This window comes from Alligator mississippiensis, chromosome 1 (assembly GCF_030867095.1).
Source record: "Alligator mississippiensis isolate rAllMis1 chromosome 1, rAllMis1, whole genome shotgun sequence".
In the NCBI taxonomy this organism is placed as follows: domain Eukaryota; kingdom Metazoa; phylum Chordata; order Crocodylia; family Alligatoridae; genus Alligator; species Alligator mississippiensis.
This window is the reverse complement of record NC_081824.1, coordinates 107356840-107384019: the sequence shown is the minus strand read 5'-3', so window position 1 is coordinate 107384019 and position 27180 is coordinate 107356840. Positions and strand designations below refer to the sequence as shown.

Here is a 27180-nt window from a genome sequence, read left to right as displayed (position 1 = left end):
GGGGCTAGAAATGGAATATGAACTGTCACCCTTACAAGATGTATTAGGTTAAAAACTATGCTGCTATGTCACATATGTAAGACTTATGTGGAGCAGCCAAATGGTGTGCTCAGTTACAATTTGGTGAAAAATGTGATCAGTAGTTTACTTCCTGTAAAGCAAATACTTTTCTGAATTTAAATAAATAACCGGGGGAAGGGAGATGGGGAAAGGAGTTGCCTGACCATTTTTAGTATGCTTCTTTCTAAAATCTGACATGTTCATTTCTTTCTCTGCTCTCTTAGTCCTTCATTTTATCATATTCTTTATGGAAAAGCTAATTGAAAGCTTCAACAAGGATAAGATATAAGACATGCAAACAGTGGCTTACTTTTGGGACAATTTTTATACATCCTCCCTCTACAGTTTGGGACAGAAGGGAGGGCTCTTTTTTGGTTCACTTGCTGATCAGGTAGCATGGGATGCCTGATACCCCTAGGGTTATGTACTGTACCCTTATAGCTTAGTCGAATCATGGAAGTTAATTAGACTCACTCTAGTGTCTGCTGACCAGCTAAAAGAGAAAAAATATATTATAAGTTTTATTCTGGTTTCAAGATTGACATCTATTCTGGAATATTCATATTATTTTAGATTTCTCTTTACATGTTCACACTGTCATTGAAAGGATCCCATTGAATCATCTAGATATTTTAGTGGGTCTTGCTGAATTAATACCTGTCTTGTCAACCAGTGCAGATAAGAAGCCCAATATTTATCTTATAATTTAACATCCTCAATTTCTGTCATTAGATTGGTGCAATGTGTGGTTAGCATATCATATAGTTCAGACAATTGATGTACCAACTGATGTTGAAACTATAATCTGTGTTCATAACCTCAAAATTAATTTATTGTAATCTTTTATTTTATGGTCTTCCTGACAAAAGATTCGATCAATACAGTTTATAAAATGATGCCTCTACAAATAAAACTGATTGTCAAAATTGAGGTGGCTTTGGTATATCAGTGGATTTTAGATGAACCACAGTATTCACTGCTGAACTGAGTTTAAAGCTTTAACTTGGGGGAGTTCTTTCTCCTTCAGTATATGTGCTTAGTTCATATTGAAACTAATGAGAAGTTTTTTAACCAATAATGTAACTAAGAGTGGGGGGCTGAGGGGGAGTTGGGGTCTCAACCTCTAGGTGCCACCTTTTGGGGGCCAGGTGTAAAAATAGATACTGGTGGTGTCGAGTGTGCTGCCTCATGTACCACTGCTGCCACAGGCACAAAACTGCCATTCCGCTTCTACTAGTCACATGATCTATATACAAAGCATCCTCTTAAGAGGATGGTTAGCAATTGAAGAATGATGTATTTAACTGAATTGCTATCTGTATTTTAATCTATAGGCTTTGTGGCATCTAAACCTAACTTGTTATTCCCAGAGATACTGGGCATGTCTACAAATGTTATTAAGGGGAAGCAATAAACTCCAGTGTGAGTTCATTGCTCCCAAGCACCACCTCTACACATGTGCCTGTTGTGCCACATGTGTGCAACATGTTGAGCTAGGTCAGACCAGTCCCGGTTGGTAGAGGGCCCAAGGTGTCAGTTTGCCAGCCTGGGGCTGCTCTGCCTCAGCTCACTGTGTTTCAGAAGGGCTGGCTGGGGCATGAGGGTGCTCCAGTGTGGGGCTAGCCAGCAGGCAGCCCCTGCACTGAAACACCATTGTGCCCCAGCCAGCTGTGTCAGTGTCTACACATGTGCTGCTGTGGAATAAAAAACTCCACAGCAAGATAGTTCTTGTATTTACAGGTACTACCTGCTGTGGAGTTAATTAGTTTACTCCAGCCTATTAGGACTGCAAGTATAGATGTGAGATGTTTACTGTGGAGCTAATTAGTCTACTCAGTAAAGTTTTTGTGTAGATATGCTCACACTATGCTAAAAAGATATTGAGAAAATGTGTAAAGTTTTTTTGTGAACCCTGAATCTAGAATTCACTCCAGAGCAAGGTTTAAAATATTCAGTCATGGAATTCATTTAAACTCCAACTTACCACACTCTGAGAGAGAAGGCATTGAGGCATTGCTGTGTAGTGATTTATTATAAACCTCCTATGGATAGTTGCATAAAAGGCAATATACGAGCTTAGGGATTTTTTTTAATGCCCTGTATGTAGTTTAGATGTCATTTGCAGCTACTGCATACTACTGGTTTACTTCAAAAGAATGCTGATGGAGGCCTGAGGAAAAGATTGAGCTACCCATAGTAGAAAGAGGCAAAAAAAAAAAAGCACCGCTTGGCTGTTTTACTTATTTTATATATATATATAGATGTGCTGTTTGCCAGATGGTGCACATTTTAGGTATAAATTCGAAGTTGATCCTTTTAGCCAGTACAGATTAAAAAAAAAACAAGTTCAGATAGTGTTTGCTAAAATATTTGAGGTATATTTAAAAATAAAAAAGAAATGTTTAACTGTATTTTAATTCTTTTCAAGAGCCAGTAAAAAAAAAACCTGTACATCCAGCTGAAAAGAAAGAAGGTGAGTTGTATTCTTATTACACAATACCTTATACTCTTCTACAGAGAACACAGGGGAGTGCATATATCTCCTAATAAATACTGTAAAATGAATGGGTATTTCCATTCCTCCAAATCCTCCAAAGCTGACATATGATTCTACTAGGACTGTTTTATAGATTATAAAATTTTATGGCACTTTGAAGAAAGGCTATGGTCAAAGTTATCACAAATATTTACAGTAGTGATTTTAGATGCCTTAGTGTTGTGGTGGTCTAACTGAGATACTTTAAGGGGTTCTCAGCACTTCCTAAAAAATATAGGTGTCTTTAGGGTGCCTCAACATGTACATCTAAAAGCTGCAATCGATGCTGAAAATTGTAATTTACCTTATTAACTGCTTTACAGTATTCTACCAAAGTTTTTACTATATTCCTTAAGGCATTGTAATAAGTCCCCTAAAAAGAAAAACAAACAGACTACTTTCCATAGGTTGTAGCTGGATAGCAAATAGCCTCCACAGCTGATGTCAAAGACAGTATGAGCATGTTAAGTCTGTTGTCATTCTGACTGACAAGTTATGTCAGTCTATTCTACTGAAGTAATACTCCCTCTTCTTGTCCAGAGGTGGTTAATATTATATGGCGTACATGAAATATGCTGAAAAAGAAATATGCTGCTGTTCTTCATATAAGGAACATGGAATGAAAGTGTTCTAAAGAAACCAAATTCCAAAGTTCTGAGCATATGTATTTCTGGACAGATAGCCAAAGAGGGCCTGCAAAGGAAATGTATATAAATTGATGCCTCTATAATGTAACTTCCTATGATCCTGAAGTTGAGGAGAAGAATGTAACTTATGTAATGTGTTAATTGCACCATAAATTACAACATGCTTCACATTTGGCCAATTTATGGTGCCAAAATGACAAACCACTGCAAAAATGTTCCACACATAATGTAGACCATCGTTGTGGTTGGTTTGTATGACACCTTAAATTAAATGTGGCTTGTGTTGTGTTCCAGACCAGAGCTGCCCCAATCCATGCTAACAATCAGCTGACGGCATCGGCTGGGGCAGCTCTGGGTTGGCAATTAGACCCAGGAATGTCTGGGGCTAGTCCTGACTATTAGCTGATTGTCAGCACAGGACACAGACAACCTTATGTCTTGGTGCTGGGCTTTCCAGGGCCAATGTTGGTACTGACTTCAGAGAGGCCTTGGTCCCAAGGCTAGCCCAGACTGTTCCCTGGTATTGGGCTGGGGCAACTCTGAGTTTTGAACTGTGACCTGGGACTGCCTGTGCATGATCCTGATGCTCAGCTGAGCATTTTGGGACAGGGCTGCCATGTGCCTAATCTGTAGGATCAGGCTGGGAGTAGCCCTGCAGTGGCACAGTTAGCATAGGAAGAATTTTATTCTTCATTCCAAGCATCATACATTCTGCTATGGATGTCTGGCATAGCAGGATATGCAGTGTGTTGGATAGAGCATAACTTTTCTTAGATCCCAATGACACCATTATTTTAATGTCTGCCAGGAGCCTGTGTGTATGTGTGTACGTGTGCACCTTTTTCTGCCTAAGCAGAAAACTGAAGGTTCATCAGCCAGAGAAGCCTAGTAAACAAACTGATTAAGAAAAAAAGGCAGTTATGATTGTAAGGGCCAAATATAATGGAAATATCTTCCCCCCCCCCCCCCCCACAATAAAATACTTTAAATCCGGGGTCCATTAAAGACAATAACAAAACTCTTATTAACTTCAGTGACACCAACTCTAACTTATGGCTTGTGTTTCTCCTCCACAGCTTTCCTTTCTGACCTCATTCATTCTGTCATTTGTGGTTTTAGAGGAGAATTATATTTGCTTAAAAGCAGTAAAAGGTCATTACATTTTCTGTAGCTGAGATTTTTAACAAATGGGTCCTTCAAATGAGAGTCTAAAATCAATATTTGGATACCTAAATCGGCAGTGTAACTAGAGGTGGGTGACCAAAGCATCAGCCCTGAATACCAACTTAGAGGGAGCACAAGATTTTTGCCTCGCAGCTCTCCCAGCTGCTCCTGCCAGTGGCCTGGCCACTGGCACCGCCCCACTCATGGGTGGATTCAGGATTTTGTAAAGTGGGATATGGAAGCACTAAACAGAGCTGCAGGTCCAGCTTCATCTCTGCTCCCAGTTCCCCTCCCCGATACCGGGGTGAGCAGACCATGTGGCAGAAGCAGCATCTGGGAACTTTTTTAAAATCTTCAAATCAGACAAGAATCCTAACCCCCAACACCACCATTTCCTGCCCCCTTGCCCCCTGCTTAGCAGCACATTCCCTCTCCTCCCATTCTCTATCTTCCCTGCTCATTGCTGCTGCTATCTGCAGCTGACTCAGGGCTGGGGGGAGCTCTAGAGCCACTCTGCCCTGCTCCAGCTAGGGTGTGTGGGGAACCAGCCTCAGCAATGGACAATGGTAGCAGCAGGCAGCTCCCCCCTTCCTGAGCTTGCTTCCAGACTGGCAGGAAATACCTGGGGGCATGGGTTAGGGATGAGCAACTCGCCTGCTGTCACTGCTGCCGCTGTGCCTGGTTCCCTGTGCAGTCCAGCTGGAACAGGGCAGGAGTAGGAGGTCTGAAACTCCCTCAGACTGGGGGAAGGTGAAGGGATGGGAGGGAACATGCTGATGAGCATAGAGAGGAAAGGAGGGGAGGAATTCTTACCTGCGTCAGGGACTTAAAAAGTCCCCAGCTGCTGCTCCTGTGGCATGGTCTGAAAGGGGACTGGAAGCACATCATTGCACCCCTGGCCTTAGTCACCACCAGTGCCCAAGGTGCAAAGATGGCTTGCAGTGCTTCTGAAGTAAGTGCTAAGCACATTCATCTCCTTCTGTGGGTTCTGCTGTGTATTTTGCACTTTTGAAGACTACAACATTTACTTAGGACTTGAATTCTAAACAGGACCTCAGGGGCCCAGGTGCTAGAGTAAAATTTTCAAAAGCATGTAAGTGACATGGACATTTCACCTCCTGCTTTGAAAAATGTCGCCTTCGGAGTAAAAAGGTGTACAAAAAGAAGAACAAATGGTAACACTTTCATAATAAAAAACACTTCAGATATTTGCTTAGATATTACTGTTTGCTATATGTTTAAGCTGAAAAAAACACATTGATGCCTTAACATAACTTGCTGTTCTAAAACATATTAAGGAATGTTGTCCTGATAAGTGGTTACATCCACGGTGGCAGACAGACAGAAGGAAGAAGAAAGAAAGGAAGAAAGAAAGAAAGAGGCCCAGCAAGCAAGTGAGCTTGAGGGCTTTATTTAGATCACGTCTGTTATTGTAAATGATACTGCCAGTTTATTTATTTTTTTATAACCTCCAGCAGTAGCAGATTATTGTGATAAATGATTCATATCGTTGCAATATACACCTTTTAAAATTTCCATATCTAGCAACTAATAGGCACTTTGTGAAGGCTTCAATAGGCCCCTTAGCCAGATAACGTGGCTAAAAGCTGTTTCATGATTAATGTCATCTAAATGTGGTAATTATCATACTTTGAAGTAATGCCTGCAAAACATGCTTTCACAGAGGGTTAGTGGAAGTAGAGGATTAACCCAGAAACACTTTAGTTCAGCTCAATATAGCACCCAAATATAAATGTTATTTTCCCCTGAATTTTTCAGGCTTTTCTATTAGTGGTTGGCAGTCATTTATGTTACCTTATCTCATATCACATTTTCCATGACAGTTTAAACAGCAACTTAAACTGAAGCAACTCAATATTGTTATCTCTAGTCTTAGTTTTGCAGCTGGAAGTCAATCTTATTTTAGTGGATTTTTTGCTGGCCTAGTCTTTCTACTAGAAATTAAGGAAGTTAGTTAAGGAAGCAATGAATACAGATTATATATATCTTTTAAAGACCTTAAATATTAGACCCCTCCCTTTTATTTTCTGCACTCCAGTCCCATTAATTAAAACATGCCACCATCATTCTAATAAGTCCTTTTCTTGTTTCGGGATCGAAGATTATCACAGTTAACACATACAGACAACAGTAGCAGAGTATGCTGTGCCCATTAACAGTAATCCAAGGAATGTAGCTGCCTCAGTCAGGCCGCATCCAGATGTGCGTGGATGTTTGGGTTCCTGGGGACAACTAGTGGCGGTGTACCTTGTGCCACTGCTAGTTGTTCACAGGAAATGCCCGTGCCAGGGGTGCTCGGGCATGCAACAGGTTACCCTGGATGGGGTAGGAGAGGCTGGGGCCAGCACTGGGCTGGCCCCAGCAGCCTTGCCTGGGATCCTGGGAGCCTCCTGAGGCTGCAGAAGCAGTGATCCTGCCAAGCAGAGCCTGTCTGGCAGAAAAGTGCTGGTCCAGCCATCCAGGCTCCGGCTTTGGGCGGTGCGCACTGCCACCGTGTGCGCTGCTCTGCTTTCTTTTTCCATGGTTTTTTTTTTCCACGAGTTCTCTGTGCTGCTCCCTTGAAGTGCGGAAAACAACTGAATGTGTGGCACTACAGATGTGTCTGCAGTGCCACATATTGTACGACCACACTCATCTGAACACAGCCACGAGTGCCTGTTAAAACCCCTGTGGCAGATAGTAAAAATTATTTTCATTGACATGCTGCCAATTCCAGAATACGTTTTTTCAGCCTCCTCCTATTCTGTAAAGCTCAGTACATCGCACTCTCACCTAACTCATTCATCAGAAATAGCATCTTGTTTATATGCAGAATTGCACTTTATCCAATTTAACTGAAAGTGTGATAATCTTGTGCAACAGCCTATTTCAGTGGACTATTTCAGGAATATTTCAGTGTAAACCAAGCATGGTTTTAACTACTTTAAACAGACAACAAAACCCCCGCTAAGAAGTTCAGCCATTTAGACTTCTGTACCTCAAATGAAACTAATGTAACCTTCCAGTCTAAGTACAGACAGTCAAAAAACCTGAGGCTGAGTTGATTCAATCTTCACAGTTTAGTCTAAGCTTCATAGATTGAACTAATAAGCAAGTGAACAGACGTTCATATTTGATTCCAGAAATGCAACCACATGCCTGCAATGGCTCAGGCCAGAAACTGGGGAGTGCTAGAGCAGACCTTCCTGCTCAGCTGGAGCAGACAACTAGGACGGGCCAAGGCCAGCCAACCCACTTGCGGTGGAGGAGAGGGCAGGGATTGCAGAGGAGATGCAAATCATTCTGGGATGCTGGGGAACTGAGTTAACTTACATCTGGAAGGGCTCTTGGACAGCAATTCAATATACTGATTTAACCCAAATCAGTTAAGTCTGATACTACATCTATGCAGGTTTATCTTAAACCAGTTTCAGCCATTTTGAAGGCAGTTTATGTGCACCGAACTTTTGTTGATTTGAACTGGTTTCTAATCGCTATACCGGTTTATATGCAATTTCTGTCCCTAGCCCCAGTGAACTAAGTAACTTGTCTCAATGCACATCCAAAACATGCAGTGCCCTCTCCTCAAAGCAGTGACTTTTGTTATTAATGTCTGTCTAAATTTATTTGTACATGCTAATTTATACATTAATTTATTTTTTACATTGCAGAAAAAAAAGACGCTGTTATGGTCAAAGAACCTAGAAGTAAGCATCTGCTGGCTACTTTACATTGATTTTTGATTTCTGATTTGTTTTGCATAAGAAGCAGTTTTAAACAATGTGTATCAATACCCCCAAATAACAGTTATTTAAATTGCTGAAGGAGTGAAAAAGAAAGTTGCTGCACCATTTATAATTGAAAAATGACATGTTTAGACTTTAGCTGCCTCCCTCTATCTAAATCTATTCTCATGCTATTTCTAATTCCACACTCTACTTTGTGACTGACAGTTTTGCCTTCCCCATTTCTTTATCACATGTCTTCAAAAGCAGAGGGTTTCACAGGGACAGAAATGTCAAATGTCTTCTCAGTTGTATGTGTTCTCAGTGGTTGCGATCTTGGTGATTTAACTGGGAAGGCTTATGTGCTGGCAGGTTTCTAGAGCAATGCCCACAGACTCTCACACTGTCATGTAAACAAAGCCTAGTCACAAACATGTAGATCATGACCCTGACTTGCTTGTGTACCAAAAAAACTCTCACTGAGGGAGTTCTGAATTAGTAAAGATTTCAGCAGTTGGCTCTTATACCAATCTCTTAAAATACTGTTTTAAGAGTCAACAAAGTAGCTAGCCCTAGTACCTCTATTTCTATAGACTTTTAATTAGCAATGCTTCACCATAATTAATACACCTAATACACATTATTTTGTGACCAAGCTTTAATTAATTAAATTGCTTTGTGTGATGATGTCTGTGGAAATTGGTTTATCTTAACCATGCTAACTTGATGGGCCATTTGGCTTCAGTCCATCTTTGACTATGACTTGGGTATCTGAAGATACTGTTCACTCTCACTGATCCAGAGCTAATTTTCTCTAGGTTGTGTAGAAGGGGTTTCACTCATCTCTGAACTACTCTCTACCACCTCCTCCTGAGAACTTTGGAGCTCAGAGTATATGCTTCTATTATGTTTCCAGCTTTCTCTTGGGTAAAAACTTAACAAAAGATACCACAGGCCAGGAGTCTAGTTCTACAAGGTGTGAGGCATGTGGGTAACATTATTAATAGAAGTTGCCCAGTTGAGTCAAAGGGATGATACAGGCCTGTTTGCAAGTTGGCTGCCTCTAAGTGAAGAATCGCCTTAGTCAATAGTTCCAGAGGTAGTTACTTGTTGGCAACAGTGCCCAAGAATAATTTGGGGGATATTTTCAGCCAAAACATTTTAAATGATAACAGCAAGCATTATTCATGAATGGATATCAGCTTCAACAATTTTTTACATTGAAAACAACTCCTGAAATGTTTAAACATTTTGTTTTGACGTATCTGGATCAAAACATTGCATATTTTCTATTGCATATTTTTGAAATGTTAATGTTATTTTTTTTTAATTTAAAATGTTTAAAAATGCTCAAAATTAAAACATTTAATTTCAGGTTAAACAAAACATTTTGTTTTAAACCCAAGTTCCACACAGTCCCTGAGATCTGTGGGCTTGTGGGTTGGACCACCTGTTTCTTTTGGAGGAATGGAGACTTAGGAGGGAATTGCAAAGGGACCCGTTCTACAATGTCTCCTCCTACAGATCATTCTGCAGGCGTGGAAAGTGCCTTGAGTAATTACAGTGGTTTAGTAATAATTAAGACCTGAACTAGTAAGGATATAATTATCTACTGCATACTTTTAAATGGATGGAAACAGAACAATCCCATACTTGTTAACTATATTTTTTCATTACATTTTGCATGACAATCTGATGCATCTTTCATGAACTTGTCAATATACCAGAGGGGAAGATTTCAAAATTGCTTTTCTAATTTAACCATATTTTTTCCCCTTTTTTAATATCATTGTAACAGATGTGATGGATTAACTAACTTTTTGGCATTCTGTAATTCAGATTGTGATTAAAATGATTAATGATTTCTTCTCACAATATGAGAATGTGAAATTTATGGTAGAGAATGTTTTTGCTGATAAGAAAAGCAAACGCCATTACACAAACCAGTGTTGTTTGGCTTCAAACTGTTTCAAATTATACCTTGGTTTAGGCACAATCTGTCCCATAAGGTACTGAAGATGTAAAGGCTTAACCTAAACTCTAATGAAAAATAAACAAGTCCAGTGGATTCAATCAGATTGTTCTGTGAAGGGTTGAGAGCAGGTTCCCTGAGTCCCTTTTGGGGTTAGACACCATTTTTGTTTTTTTGAATTCTTCTATTTTTCTCTATGGAAGCTTCCTTTACTCCAGCACAGCAAGAATTTTATATCTGTGTTATGAAAGATCAATGGAACTGCTGTTCCATGAATTAGTTGGCTGTGTCCCTCTATATATGGGATCAGTAGTAACTACGAAGTGACTATGATCTTTCTTCAAACTGGTGAAAGGAATGCCTCCAGACCCTAGCGGATCTCTACTCCATATTGACTAGTATTACTGGTGAATGAGGATTCAGTACTTGTAAAAATTCAATTTTTGGGGAAAAAGGCCAATACCTAAATACAGCAATTAATGGGTTAGTCTAAATAACCCTTCTTGCCCCTTATTTTTCCATGCTTTGAATTCGTAGAATGTGACTGAGCACTTCTCTTGTTCAGATAATTTTTTTCTTTCTTCACTAAGAAATGAAATCCTTTTTTTTCTAAAAAGATTTGAAAAACATAATCTTTTTTTCTTTCTTTCTCATTAATAAGTGTGCTCCAATTGTGGCTGAACCCAATGATCTTGCGAGGTCCCTTCCAGCCCTGATGTCTGTGAAGTCTATGAAAATATGCCAATGTTTTTCATCTGGTGCTTTCCCTTTTATTTCTGTATTTCATGATATAACACTTTATAATCATTGGTTTAATTTTATTTTTCTCTTAAGAGCCAGCAAAAGCTCCTGCGGCTAAACCTGTCACTGTAAAAGTAACAGCACCAGGTAAAGAATTAAGAATAACCTTCTGCTATGTATCTTAGATTTCATGTATATATGCCTGTTTATTGCATCACAGCACCATCTACTGGATTATACAAAAAAGCCACTCTTTTAATGTCTCTTATCTGAAGGGTGTAACTGTACTTTGTTGCTGAGGTACCTTATATGTGAACTCCCTGAAGAAAACCCTGGCCTTTTGTACAGATCCCCATGACTTCTGTATCTAGTGGCCTCTGAGGCTTGCTTTAGGAATGCTATTCAACTGGTTGCATTGTCTTGAGCTTCACACACTACACTCTTTTGGAACCTTGCAAACTAACGGAGTGCATTTTCTTCAGTGTATCTTTTGCTTAGTGTTAAGATGCGGAGTTAAGCCTAAGAAATGGATCTGAACCAAAATACAGGCTTTAAAAATTTGGAGCCCAGTCATATTTGAATGTAAGTCTTTGGAGCAGTTTCTCATAATATGAAAGCTAATTGCAAAGGCCAGTATTTTCAATAATAGGTACTACATTTGAAGTTTTAAGTCCGTATACAAGAATCTAAGTGGTCTGACTTTGAAAAATGTTGAACTCACTGCAATTTCCATGTTAGTTTCCAAAAAAGTCAACAGGGAGCCTTGGATGCTTGGTATTTTCAAAAACCAAGCATTTATTTAGGTATTCAACCCTGAACTTAGGAACGCAAAGTTAGACATATGTTTTTGAAAATATTGGCCAAACTTCAAATCTGAATCTAGTCTGAATTTTAAAAACCAGTCCAAATTGATCTGTTTGCTTTTTAAATTAATGTCTAGCCCCAACACTCGGATTTTCAGTTTTCCACTTAAATGACTAAAATTTAATAAAATTATCTTACTGAAGGCTAAGGTGTACTGCTTCTCTTCAATTTGCACTGTAGATACCCTTACATTTTTATCTATTTCACTTTAAACATTGTGACCTAACTTGTTCTCATTTTCATGTACCTTCTGGCAAATGAGTTTACTGGTAGGAATAAATTAATATGTGTTAAGGCTGGATTGTATCCTACTGGTTACACACAAAAAGGAACTCAAGTCACTGGGTGCAGTTCTGTCCCCCCCTGCTTGAGTCCCTGAATATCTATGAATGCCATTTTTCTTTTAAGGCTGAGAAACAAAAAAAAGCAGCCATGAGGAGGAGGAGGAGGACCTATCCAACTTTGGTATTAACAGGTTTGAGTGGAATAGAATTATCCTTAGGCTCCTAAGTCCACTTAGATATCTAACTGATGGAATGGATTCTAGCCTTAAATGCATTCATTTCATAAACATTTGAAGAAACGTATTCACTAGAATGAGTAGGTAAAGTAAATGCCTGACGGGGACAAATATATTGGATAATAAAACTAGCTTTTTAGTTCAGTACCATTTCTAGGACTCTATTATTTTGTTTTCTTTTTGTTACAGGCTAATTGTATTTGTTTCTCAAACATTATGCCTCTTCCCCAAAACAAAATGATTCTCTGAATTTTAATTTTTGATTACCCCAAAAGTAAGTCACCATAAAAATATTAAACATATTTGCACAACACTTATCATACACAAATTGCTGCATATTAGCACAGTACATTAAATTCATTATTCATACTTCATCCTCCTCCTGCATCTCTTACTATATTGTAGTCTCCACACCAGGAATCCCTAACACTTAAGATTTATACCTGTGAACAGACTAAACAGACTGAGACCACAGTTGGTCATCCTCTAGGCTAGGGACAGACATTCAGAAAGCCTGAGCCTGAATTGATTCAGTCTTTGCAGGTTAGTCTAACCTGACTAGGCTGAACCAGTTTCCAACCATACAGACAATCCCTCTGGACTGAGGAAATTCAGGCATATGCCTGCAGTGGCTCAGGCTGGAAGCCAGAGGGCACTAGAGCAGCCCTCCCTGCCCTTGCAGAGCTGAGCTGAGGGGGGTGCTGGCCAGGCTTCTGCAGGGCTCTGATTAGGGAGGGATGTAAACCCCCACCCTGCCTGATGTCCCAGGTTTCTCTCCGCTTGCAGCTAAAGGGGCAGGAGTGTTGCCAGCCTGCAGCCCCAGGCTAGCACTCTGAGGCAAGGGTGGGTGTGCAGTGCATGCATCTGTTGATGATACAGAGTTTTTTACTCTTCCTCCCTGCTTCTATATACTGTCTGCAGCAAACTGACAGGCAAGCAAGCTGGGGTGGGGTGGGCGGGGCTGATAACCAGGTTTATCACCCTTTTCTTAATGTTTATTGCCTCAATAAGATTGTTTATTCTACCTATTGATTCAGCATGGACCCAGCATGTGGTCTGCTAGCTAATATACAGACACCTCTTCAGCAAGGCAGAGGGGAAAGGCGGAATTCCTGCTTAGCAGGGAATGGTGGGGGGAGGAGGGGAGCAAACAGCTCTTAAACAGCATTTCCAAGGAAGGACATTAAGCTACCTGTTAATTAGCTCCAAAAAATCTGTCTGCCTCTGTCCTCTCCCACAGCAGGGACTGTAGCCAGCATGTGGTCTGCTAGCTAATGCTGAAGTGTCTGTGAGGGACGGAGGAATTCCTGCTCAGCACAGAGTTGGGAGGGAGGGGAGGGGAGGGGGGAGCAGAAGCCAGGCAGATGCCTGCAGAGACTGCCGAGTTCCAGTGAGGCAGCAGAGGGGAGGGGCCAGCCCTGCTGTGGAGCAGAGAGCCCCGCCCAGCCAGAGAGCATGCCAGGATACTGGAGGACTCTTATCTCCAACCAGCAAGGGGTCTGGGACAGACATTGCATAAACCGTTCTGAGCCAAGTCAGTTAAATCTGATGCTACATTCAACCAGGTTTATCTCAAACCAGTTTCAGTCATTTTCAAACTGGTTTATGTGCACTGAACATCTGTTCTGTTAGAGGTTTAAACCAGTTTTTGATCACTTAAACTGGTTCACGTGTAATGTCTGTCCCTAGTCCATGTGTATGTAAATCACACCTAGACTTGGCCTTATTGTCACTGGTAAAGAAGTACCTGCCTAGTACTTACCCATGTGCACATGATTAAAAGTAGATTATTTGTTTCTGTGTAACTCTTTACTTGTTCAAGTGGAGAGAGTAAAGAATGCTGAGATGGAATAATAGGTTCTGAGTCAGGAAATTGGTAGCAGTGGGAAAGGGGCCATCCTCAGCAAATGTATCTTCCTTGATTTTCAAAGCAGGCATTACCAAGTTTGCTTAGAGTTCTTTCTATAGAAGAAATTACCATTTCTGTTTCACACTGTACATTTTGTATAGCATAGTAAAGCATTTAATTTCAGACAGAAAATGAGAAGTACTTTGGTACATACAAGTAAGAGTCATTATTGTGAAGGGAGAAACAGTTCAGGCAGGGATATGGCTCAAAAACTGCAGTAAAAATGCAGTTCCTCCAAACTCTCTTATGTGTTTATTAGGGGTGTGTGAAATGGGTCATAATCAATTCCCTGAATCAGGGACAGTGATTTGATTTGGCTGAATCCAAATCTGAAGATTAGATGCTGATTCGGAGAATCAGTGATTCAGCCATAGACACAGCTTTAAATATTTTTTCTATGTACCACAAGGTACCAGGTGTGGCTTGTGAATGCTGTGATGTTGGGGTGGATGGAGTGTCCCATGGGAGCATGGGGGAGGTTCCTGTGTGCTCGGTGGTGAACCCAGAAGTGAACCAGAAGTACTTCTGGTCCACTTCCAGGTCCACTAGGGCCCCCCTGTACCCCCTGAAGGGAGCCCCCTGCACCCCCAGCTTGGCAATTGGCCATAGAGGGACCCCATGTGCCCCCCCAGACCCAGGAGGCACCAGTTGCCAAGCCACAAGGGGGGGGGGCAGCACGCTCCCCAGTGCACCCGGAAGTGGACCAGAAATGCTTCTGGTCCACTTCTGGGTCTGCTGCTGAGCACATTGGGGAGCCCCCTGCACTCCTGTGGGACACTCCATCTGCCCCACCATTGCAGCATTCACGAGCCGCCTGATACTTTGAGGTATGTAGAAAAAACATTTAAACCTGTGTCTATATCTGAATTGTCGAATCTTTCTGAATCTCTGTGAATAGATTTGGAGGGTTCCGATTAAATTTGGAGAGTTTAAAGCATCTCCTGATGATTCAAATTCGAAGATTTGGCCACTGAATCGGGCCAAATCTCTGCTGAATTGAATCAGGGACCGAAGCTTCACGTAGCCCTAGTGTTTATGTCACCTTAGAGTATGAAAATTCTTCTCTGCCTTGCAGATAATAAGTATATTTCTTTTACAAGAATTCATTTATTCAGTAGAAATTTAATAATGGAGGACAGGTAGCCCTCCTCAAAACACACTCAAAACATGGTGTCAGAGCAAGTTGCGCTTGTATCAATATCTGAACTAGTTAGATTCCACCACTTCAGTATTTTGACTCAACCCTGAAGCAATAAGCAACTGATCAGGACATAAGAGACAGATATGATCAGCGAGATCAAAAGGAAAATAAAAAGAAAGAGAGAAGGGGCAGAACTTAAGCTCTTCATTCCAAGTAAATGGTCCACAGGAACTTCACTTGAGCATTTAGGCCCTTGAGAACCTATAAGCAACTAGGTTTTACCAATTAGGGCAAAATTAGCTACCTTAAGCTAAACTGTTACACATGCCTAGAATTGCTGGCATCTTGGTAGAGCTGAGTCTTAGTGACTAGCTTACAGCTGATGTCCCTGTGTCTCAATACTGTGAGGGGCCCAATCTATCAGGTATCCGGAGCACAACTAGCACTATCTAAAATAATTGAGTTTAGCGCAGCACATGGACATTGCAGATACTTCTAACACCTAAAAGTTAGGCATAGCAATGTTAAGCACTGCTTACACTTAAGTCCTTTTGGGAATCTGAGCCTGAGGTTTTTGCTATTGCCTGGAATGCTCTTTCTTATTTTAGAGTATAATTCAATGCATATTATAAACCTACTGCAATCTTTAACCAAAACCAGTATCTATGTGTCATTTTAAATTAAATGACAATATAATTAATGATGTATGGGTTGATGCCCATTTTATAAATTAGCGATAGCCCTGAACCAAAATCCCGGATCCTGGCATTTCTGAAATTTGGGGAACTGGATCCAAATATTCAGGCAAAACCATCTCTGGTAGGACAGTACTTCCATATTTCTCCTCAACATTTGTGCTCTCTCTCTCTTCTTTTCAACAATACATTTTTGAGGCTTGGTGGCTCATACCACCTATTCTAAACCATACTTTAGTCTTTGATCACTCTTGAAAGTAGAGAGTATGTTTAAACTTGGAATAAGAAAATTCCAAGTTCTTATTAACTACCCATCATGGATGATATTTTAGGAACACTTCCTAAGTCTCATAGTTCCCTGAGTACAGATAATAACTGGTTTAGACCTTCAAAACAATAAAATAAATAAGGTGCAGAATAAGGGCTTATATTAAATGTTTAAATATGCAAAGTTAGTTGCATTGCTCATTATTTTGCAATGAAATCTGTTATGTAATTGTTTTGAAATTCTCCCCTCCCCCCCTCTTTTGCACACACCCCTTTCTCCAGATTTTGGTCAAAATAAGATGAAAAAATGATGGCATTTGATAAAAGAGACTGTTTTTCAATTGCTCGGAGTTTAATAGGAATGTAGTGAGAGTTTAACCAGATTCCCAGTTCCATTCCATTGGCTTAAAGAAGTTCAAATTATTCCCAGGTTTTGAGTACTCATCAGAAATGAAAATGCTTTCTCTTAAAAAAAAATGGCCCTATCTTTATATGCATTTAGCTTCTTGCAAGCTGATGAGGAAATTAGATTCTCTCTCTTAAACCTTATTATGATAGTCTTTTGATAGCACTGCATGTCAACAGAGTCAACACAGCAGCAGGCTTGTTTACACAAGCATTTCCTCTATTCATTCAGTAGTGTTAAATCATGTTGTTCCAGAAATGTTGCCCCTGTCTTTGGAACATTATCTTACCTTAGGAAATATAAAATCAGCATTTGCAACATGTTCAGAAAGATTTAATTAGTTTTTGCAAGAATTATTGAGATGTACAACAGCTGAGCATATCTACATACTAAAAGCAACTGTTGTCTAAAAGTTCCACTGTTGATAGATTATATCTACATAATGAACAAATGTTTTTTATTATAGTTCCCAAGACACTACCAGCAGGTAGAACAGCAGAAGGTAAGAAAAGATGTCTTTGTACTTGTCATTTTCACCTATAAAAGCAATTGTAACATTTTCCACTTTAAGAAAAGAAATATAGCAAATAAAGTTTATGGGACTTCTACAAAATATGCTTTGAAGGAGGAAAAAGGGTGCTTTAAAGATCCAATCTCTAGCAAATATCTTCTGCTGGTTAAAGTTAAGAATCCTCTATGAGGTATAGGGAATGCTTCAAAAGGTGGTTAATGCCCTAGACAAACTTTAAAGGTTATAATTTTTTTCTTGTATCACATGAATTGCTTAAGTGTATATATGCAAGATAAATATTTTAGGTTTTTTTTTCAAGTTACTCATTAGCTGGTAACTCTGTAGACCCATATGTCAAGGTTATAGTTTAATGTTAATATTTCTTCCAACATCTAGCCAAAATCTTGCCCAGGATCTTTTTCTCTCCTTGAGTGTGTCTATTTGAGATGCTAACTGTGTACTAGCTGAAAAATACTGCACAATAATGTCACAGCATGAACAGTGCTAATATGCTACTACATTATTACATCACCTAAAAGACATTTGCCAGTGCCAGTGCCACTGCGCAGTAGCATCTCATGTAGATGCGTCCCTTGAGTAGCTATTCCATCCCAGTAGCAGGACATGAAAGAAACTGTTTTAACTAGTGCATTGTTGGATGGATCCAGAGCTCTACACATACCCTGTATGGTTTCTGTGGCTAAGTACAGATGGTCAGAAAGGCCAAGGGTGAATTGATTCAGTCTTTGCAGTTTAGTCTAAGCTGCAAACATTGAACCAATAAGCAAATCAACAGAAATTCACTTTTGATTCAGCAATTGCAGCCACATGCCTGTAGTGACTCAGGCCCGAAGCCAGGGGGAGCTAGAGCATGGCTCTCTGTCACATAGCCAGTATGGGCTATGTGTTCGCTTCCTCTTCCTGCTGCCCCTGAGGTCTCTGGGATTTGCAGTCCACAATCACAACAACAGGATTCTCCAGGGTTGCTCATCAGTTCCTCTTCCTGCTTCCAGGTACTTCTGGGATTTGTAGTACATAATCACAGACAGCACTAAGTAAGCAGGGAGGGGGTGCTCTGTACTTAGGGGAAAGGAAGTTTAACCTCCCTCCCTGGCCCCAGACCCCAGCCAGGGTTTGCCCGGGGGGGAAGGGGTGCAGTGAGCCAGCCAGTGAGGCAGTGAGCCAGTCCTCACTGCTCCAGCTAAGGAGCAAATGGGCAGGACCAGCCCTGTTCTTAGGAGCAGACAGCCCCAGCCCAGCCCAGGGCTGCAAAATGCTGGGATGCTGGGAGACTCTGATTTAACTTGAACAAGGAAGGGGTCTGGGACAGAAGTTTTTTTAAAAAGTTTGAGCCAAATCTAAAGACTAGGGAAGCAGTAGTCATGGGGGACCTAAACTACCCTGACATCTGCTGGGACACACATATAGCAAATTCCCTCCATTCACGCAGGTTCCTATCCTGTGTACAGGACCTCCACCTGACACAGGAGGTACGTGGTCCCACTAGGGGGAATGTTTTTCTGGACCTGGTATTGGCAACGGGGGATGACATGGTAGAGGACCTACAGATCAGTGGTCACCTGCAGGACAGTGACCACCAAATAATAGAATTCACCATAAGGTGTAGAGTGGGAAAGGTAACTAGTCGGGTGGAAGTGCTAGACTTTAGGAAGGCTGACTTCAGTGAGCTCAGACATTTAGCCAATGATGCACCGCAGAATAAGAGATTGGGTGAGATGGGAGCCCAGGAAGGGTGGCTGTGCGATCCTTCGGGCACAGAGGGAGATGATCCTGATGCGGGGGAAAGGGGCCAAGAGGCTTCCTTGGCTGACCAGAGAAATCCAGAACAGCCTAAGGGCAAAAAAGGGGGCATATAAGCAGTGGAAACAGGGAGAAATTACTAAAGAGGAGTATGCCTCCTCAGCTCACAGTTGTAGGGAGGCAGTTAGAAAGGCCAAAGCTACCATGGAGCTGAGGATGGCATCCCAAGTTAAGGATAACAAAAAATTGTTTTTCAGATATATAGGGAGTAAAAGGAAGGTCCAGGGCGGTATAGGACCACTACTGAACGGGCAAAAACAATTGGTGACAGACAGGGGGGACAAGGCTGAACTCCTCAATGAGTTCTTTGCCTCAGTGTTCCTAAACGAGGGGCAAAACAAGTCTCACAATGGGATCATAGAGAGACAACAGCAGGGTGCCAGATTACCAAGCATTGACCCTGAGATGGTGCAGAGTCACTTGGAGGAACTGGATGCGTTTAAGTTGGCAGGACCAGATAAGCTCCATCCGAGGGTACTGAAGGCACTGGCTGATGTCATTGCACAGCCACTGGCAAGAATATTTGAACACTTGTGGAGCACGGGCCAGGTCCCGGCGGACTGGAAAAGGGCCAATGTGGTCCCCATTTTCAAGAAGGGGAGGAAGGAGGATCCAGGCAACTACAGGCCAGTCAGTCTCACCTCCATCCTTAGTAAAGTCTTTGAAAAGATTATTAAGGCTCATATATGTGAGAGCACAGCAGGAAAAATTATGCTGAGGGGAAACCAGCATGGGATTGTAGCAGGTAGATCATGCCTGACTAATGTAGTCTCTTTTTATGACCAGGTTACAAAACACCTGGACCCAGGAGTAGGGGTAAATATCGTTTACTTAGACTTCAGGAAGGCCTTTGATACAGTATCCCACCCCATACTGGTGAACAAATTAAGAGGCTGTGACTTGGCTGATTACACAGTCTGGTGGATGGCAAAAGGGTCATACCCAGAGAGTGGTGGTGGACGGGTCGGTATCAACCTGGAAAGACGTGGGCAGTGGGGTCCTGCAGGGCTCACTCCTTGGACCGATACTCTTCAGTGTCTTCATCAGTGGTTTGGATGAGGGAGTGAAGTGTACTCTGTCCAAATTTGCGGATGATACAAAACTGTGGGGAGAAGTGGACACACTGAAGGGCAGGGAACAACTACAAGCAGACCTGGACAGGTTGGACAAATGGGCAGAAAACAATAGAATGCAATTTAACAAGGAGAAATGTAAAGTGCTGCACCTAGGGAGGAAAAATGTCCAGCATACCTACTGCCTAGGGAATGACCTGCTCAGCAGCACGGAAGCAGAAAGAGATCTCGTTGTCCTAGTGGACTCCAAGATGAACATGAGTCGTCAATGTGATGAAGCCATCAGCAAAGCTAACTGCACTTTATCATGCATTAGTAGATGCATGACAAACAGAACGAAGGAGGTGATACTTCCCATCTATCGGGCACTGGTCAGACTGCAGTTGGAATACTGTATGTAGTTTTGAGCGCCCCACTAAATGGGATATGGATAACCTGGAGAGGGTCCAGAGAAGGGCCACTCATATGGCTAAGGGCTTGCAGGCCAAGCCCTATGATGAGAGACTAGGGCACTTGGACCTCTTCAGCCTCCGCAAGAGAAGGTTGAGAGGCAACCTTATGGCTGCCTATAAATTCATCATGGGGGTGCAGAAGGGAATTGGTGAGGCTCTACTCACCAAGGCACCCCCGGGGGTCACAAGAAATAATGGCCACAAGCTAGCAGAGAGCAGATTTAGATTGGACATTAGGAAGAACTTCTTCACAGTTAGAGTGGCCCAAATCTGGAATGGGCTCCCAAGGGAGGTGATGCTCTTCCCTACCCTGGGGGTCTTCAAGAGGAGGTTAGATAGGCATCTGACTGGGGTCATCTGAACCCAGCACACTTTCCTGACTATTCAGGGGGCCGGACTCGATGATCTATTGAGGTCCCTTCCGACCCTAACGTCTATGAATCTATGACTCTATGAAATCAGTTAAGTCTGATACTACATTCAACTAGATTTATCTTAAACCAATTTTAGCCATGTTAAAACTGGTTTATATGCACAAAACATGTATTCTGTTAAAGGTTTAAACCAGTTTCTGCTCACTTAAACCAGTTTATGTGTAACTTCTGTCCCTAGCCTGTGGGAGGAGAAAGAGTAGGTGAATAGCACCAGTCTTGCACATGAATGCACAGCCCTGGCTAGATCCTAACCAGGCTTTTATGTTTGTGCCTACCTCCTTGGATCCTGTGTGCTTTGAAGCTTCCCTGAATCTGAAGAGACTCTGACCTCTGTGAACTGACTAGAGCTTATACATACACTTTCATGATGCAGGTATTCTGTCTAATAGTCTCTTCTGACAGCTCATAGCATGCAGTCCAATTTCCCTAGCCCCACAGTTAATGTTAGTTATTCAGATGTCTCTATGGAATGAAACCATGCTTGTTTCATCCTTCTCTTTGACACTGACACCTTGAGGCAGGGGCCCCTGGGGGTTAGGCCCATGTCCCAACATTGAAAGGGCCTCAAGACACATCAGCCAGGGCTATAACAAGACATGTTTGATGTATGGTGCTACAGAGGGCACAAGTCTTTTGAGTGCAGAAAATGAAGAGAAAACTAAAGCATGAGCACACAAATGTGCCAGAATTCAAATATGTAAACTGACATCCACAGCATTCAAGCATAATCACCATGATAATTGTTACATGATTCATGCATGGAGGCTCCCGAAATCTCTATGATGTCTCTGCTGCTTGTGTGTAGCTCTACCTTTCCGTGTAGCTCTGAGTCTTTTCTGACACTCCCAGACTCTTCCTTTTAAAAGAAGTCAGCATCAGCATCTTGATTTCCTCATTCTGGCTTGGAGAATGTTACTCTCTCAAAACCACTGCATCCTGATTCTCCTAGCTTCAGCCATCCCATTCCTCAGAGTGCTTCCACCCGAAAATGTCACCATTATAGTTTAACACCAGCCTAGTTGGGTTATACCTCACCTTTGGCACCAAATGGTTGATCTTCTTTCTATTTAGTCTATGGTTCAACATTTTCACAAGATCAACCAGAATTCTTAAGTTGTACATGAATTTTCCAGGACATGACAGCTTCCAGACAAAATGAGCCAAGACCTACGGTTTGAGAAGCTCTGAACAGACTCTTTCTGCAGGGTTGTATAGGCTGAGCCACAATGCACAGGATGGGAAAAATGAACATGTAATCTATACAGACACAAAGGGGCAGAATTAAGGTGGACTCTTTTTATTTTCATTTTTCCTTTTTTAAGTGCTTCATGTTATAACTTCAAATTATTTAAAAGGATAATTTATTTAAATTAAGTGAAAATATTGCATATGTTAATGCAGACTGACTGTCTCATCTGAAACCCATTCTACTTTTTAAAGATCTTCAACATAGTATGCAGGAAGTTATAACCACCTTTGCTATGATTCTGGAACATTCAGTCTGTTATCCTGGCATACTATAAAGTGAGCCACAAGCACAGTCTTGCTTACATTAAATTATAACATATTTCATCACAGTACATTTTAGATACATTTTCAATTTTTTCTTGTATGGTGCAGCTGACTCTTAAGGTGTCTGTGCTAAATTAGAATCCTGTCTTTCCATATTCCATTCATGTTTTCCATCCTTGCATGCATTTCACAGTTCAGGATTTGTTATTTTACTATTCAATACAGCAGCAGTATTGCTAGGTTACAGAGACTTCTGACATTACTTCAAGAACAAGGCAGGGGGAGCAAGCTTACTGTAAAAAAAAAGGTGGCTACTCATGTTTTTCTAATAGCAAGGAGCAATGATGAGAATAGAATTATATCAAAGCTAAATGAGAATTAAATCATTTGATTAAAAATAATTTTTATACTATCTGCTGTATATGGCAGCTGTTTTTTACAGGGCTTGCTAAGTAGCTGACAAACTTCAAAAGCCCTGAAAATATTTCTGTTGCTGTGGAAGGAACTGGGCCCTGAATCTGCAAAGCAATTTAAATCCATGCCTGTTCAGCTAGGTATGTGCATAATCATGGGTATACCTGCTGTGTGGTTGACCTCCCAGGCATACATCTGCTGTTAACGCCATATCCTTCTGTTGGGTTGTATAGTCTCATCATAACAGACTAAATAGGCCTAATTCTACCCAACTGACGTCATTGGTAAATTTTGTTTGAATTCACTCAAAGCAATAACAGGCCCCAGAATGGGAAGGGTGGAGTAGATTTTTCTGTAAGATATCACAGGAATATTATGAAATGAACATTTTAAACTTATTCTGGTATCAGACATTTTAGGGTCAGCTGGTGACCCTTCTTATTCTCTCTTATAAGATTCCACTTGTTCTGTGAAACTACTTAAACGTGACTTTCTTTGGTTTACTGTATGCCAGTACTTTTCTTTATGTTTAAAATCTAGTACTTGAAAACCGAAAGGTGTGTAAAAAGTCGAACACAATAACATGTGTCAGGCAAGCTGTTTTTCATACTCTGTGCCAGGATCTACCACTTCCTTCTGCAGAGCATTCACAAATAATGCACAGCTGCTTGTTCATGCATAACAATTACTGCATAAGTTTAGGGCTTTAAATATTTCAAAACCAGCTGATACTGTGTTTCCTTGCACACATCAGAGTGCTTCTAGCATTTTGTTGACTGTCAGAGTAGGACACATCTCTTGATGCCTTTATGTTGATGTTCTCCTTCATGACATTGCCTCTGCAGATACCCTCTTAGGAACTGTATGCCACAGAACACTTTCAAAATATATAATCATTTGAATCTAGAGATCTAGAAGCAAAGGAATAAAATGTTTTACCTTGCCCTTCATTGCAACCCATATTAAGTGGTAGTAATACCTAATACTCTCATGTATTTTTTTAATTAAATCTGTTAAACTTCTACGTGTATTTATTCTTCTAAAACATAGGGCACTGGTTTCCAGCATTTGTTGTTGTTCAGATATTGATAATTAATCCAGGTACCATTTCAGTGACGTATGAGGTACAGAAATGAGGCTTCAAGAGGTATTCCTTTTAAATGATTAAAAATGGCTATTTCAAACCTAATGCATGAAACGTTAGGGTGTAGAAGTCACTTGTTCTCGAAGAGAGATACTGTTTATTCAGAGGTTATATCAATAGCCTTAAAGAAGTTATAGACAATAGGGGAGCATTCACACAGGCAGGCACATGTGCTTGCAGCGACTCAAATAGAATTGGTGCAGATTTGACCCAGGGCTTTTTGCCTCAGTGAACGTGCCCAGACATGCACTTTGGTGTGGGGCAAATTGTGCCACTTGGGGCAAAATAACCTGCTTGGCTCTGACCAGATCTGCAGCCAAGGGGAGCTAGAGGCTTGGGCCAACAACTGTGCTGGCCACAGCAGTATAAAAACCTGCCCTGTGCTGTCCCCATCAGTACAAAAAGCTGCCCTGGCTAGTAGCTCAGGGTTGCTCACTCTCAGGAGCTTCTGGGGCCCGGCCAATTGGTACCTGGGGACACTACCCCTTGTGCCAGCTGGACTGCTGAAGCAGCCCTGAGAGTTCCCTGCACACTTTACCCACTGCAGGGGTCTGGCAGTGGGAGCTGCTGCCTGGCTGTGACCTGCTGCCATTTCCAACAGCATGTAGCCCCAAGGCTGCACACCTGCCAGACCTGGATGGGGACTGCATGGCCATTAGAGGCATCTGTACCTCTGGGCCAACTGTCAGTGGGCTATAGCAGCACAGTTTGCCTTTGTGTGGCACTACTGCCATGAAGAGGACCATAGGGACATATAGAAATCTATTTTGTTTATTAATCTTTGTGTGATAATTCTGCCCTGATTTCCCCAACTTCTTGAAAGCATTTTAGTCACACAGAATAGCTGCATTCTTTTGCCCTCAGTGGGCACGTCTACACAAGATGCTACGGCTCTGTAGGAACAAGCTCATTGTTATGATGCCTTAGCATTGCTAGGCATGAACTGTGACAGAACACTACTGTGCAGTAGCTCATTGCTACTGCATAGTAGCATCTCAAAATAACTGCAGCAGTGGGACTGCACAGTAATGCCGTTAGTCATTTAGTACTTGGTTAAGCAAATACTAAATGACTGCACAGTAACAACTGCACAGTCAGCTGCTTGTGTAGACATGGCCATTATAGTCTAAGTTTTATAATTGTTCATTATATTAAAACAATATGAAAAGGAGATGAATATGTCTTGAAGATCATAGGGAGACATGAAACCTAGCTCATTTCTGCTCGTTCATGTCTGGTAAACTAGAGTCCACCAAACAGGTTTCCAAGGGATTATTTGAATTACTCTTTTTGGGAACTTTCAATACATTTTGATTAGAAAACACTTCTTATCTGACACTGATAGAGTAAAAGGAAAAAAAAGACTAAAATGTCATTGTAGGAAGGTTATCATCTGTCTTTAAGAGTGACTGAGTGCCAGAGGGTGATGCTGGGTGCCAGAAGGAAGAAGATGTCCTTCTGATTATATCACCTTCCAGAGATGCAGCTAGAGTGTCTTTAATCCATTACATTTACTAAATATAATTTTAGGACTTCTACCTAAGAAGAAATTGCTGTGAGTCCAAGACAGGTTTCATTTCTATTGGGAACTATTAAGCTGGTGCCAAAACTTTACTAGGGGACAGGTTTTATTCCTGGTGTTCCAGCAGTGGGACCTATTCGTGAACTATTTAGAAAATGAAATGTATAGCTATAAGCAGGTCCTTTATCCTGCTGCCTTTTGCAATCCAATTAGCTCTCCTATTAATTCATCAGGCAGATTAATTCCTACCAAACACACTTAGGTCTGTCACAGCACAAACAAACCAAATCCTCCACCCCCTCTGGACCTTAGGAGAAGAGCCAGTTTCTCCTCTGGCTGTTTTCCAGCACAGCAGCCTGGATTCTCCTTCTTTCAAGCAGTTCCTTCATAGGTAGCTTCCTTTTGCTCTCTCCCTTGGGATTTTAAAGCTCCCAGGGGGACACTTCTTCATTAGCAGAATGCCCCACAGCTGGACATACTTAAGCGTGCTGCCCTTTCTTAAGAGGACAGACTACCCTGTTAAAATTATGATAGCAGATATGGTAATGAACCTTTCTTCCTTGAACCAGTAAATGAGAAAATGGCAGGCAAATAAAACTGAAAGGCATTTGATGCTATTGGCTTCCCTCATAAGGAGCTGCAGTGTACAAATATAAAGGATAGGTTTGGGTTTTAGAGAGTAACTTTAATTAAATATCATGTGTCAGGTCAGAATGATTAATTTTTTTCCTAAAATATAGAAACTGTTTTCTCTGGTTAAAACACGCTTGGCTATAGTTGTGTATATGACATACCAGTGATTAAACTGAAGGTGGAAGGCTATTTAATGGAAGTTAAACTTTGTCATACTGTGATTATAGGGTTTTTGTCTAGCTGTGTTGGTTTAAAGACATAGACAGGCAAGATCCTTTGGGTAGATGTGATATCTTTTATTGGACCAATTAAACGGATGGAAAAAAAGTTTTTTGCAAGCTTTTGGGCACAAATACCCTTCTTCAGCCATTGGGAGACTGCTGCTGTTCTGTGTTCTCCAAGAACGTGATACTCCAAGAACACAGAAAAGCAGCAGCATCTCCCAGTGCCTCAAGAAGGGTGTTTGTGCCTGAAAGCTTGCAAAGAACTTTTTTTCCAACTATTTAGATGGTCTAATAAAAGATATCACGTCTACCCAAAGAATCTTGCCTGACACTGTGATTATCACTTATTTGCATGATGCTTCATCTAGTTTGGCTGAAAAGCATACATATATGTACGATGAATGAGAATATATTAAATATTCTACTGGTAGCAGATGGCAGAAGGTTACAGATTGTGAATGACCTTGCTACTGGTGAAGATCTAAAATAGACTGCAGGAATATGCCAGACTTAATGCTTTTCAGCACCCCTTGCAGATAAAGGAATGGAGTGGCATAAATAACAGCCTCAGAGACAGCTGCAAGTTCTTTTCTTTCTCCCACCTCTTTCAGTGACACACAAAATGTGTTACCCACAGAAAAACAAAATCACCTTTACATGTCTTTGTGAACATACACAATAAATATTTTGCTGGTTTGCATCAAGACAAAACACCTTTTAAAATTTTGATATAACCAAAGTGGTGACATTTCAGTTGCTTTAGTGGTAGTAAAAGACTTTTACTCAGTCCATT

At 41.2% G+C, this 27180-nt stretch overlaps 1 protein-coding gene across 1 annotated transcript in view; it reads left to right on the top strand.

Moving 5' to 3' along the window:
- LOC102575231 (triadin) overlaps positions 1-27180 on the top strand; it is a 191077-nt gene that overhangs the window by 29322 nt on the left and 134575 nt on the right. The window contains exons 5-8 of the mRNA XM_059724101.1: positions 2489-2533; positions 8079-8114; positions 10939-10992; positions 17114-17149. Coding sequence (XP_059580084.1) covers positions 2489-2533; positions 8079-8114; positions 10939-10992; positions 17114-17149 — 171 coding nt within the window. The remainder of the gene's footprint in view (positions 1-2488; positions 2534-8078; positions 8115-10938; positions 10993-17113; positions 17150-27180) is intronic.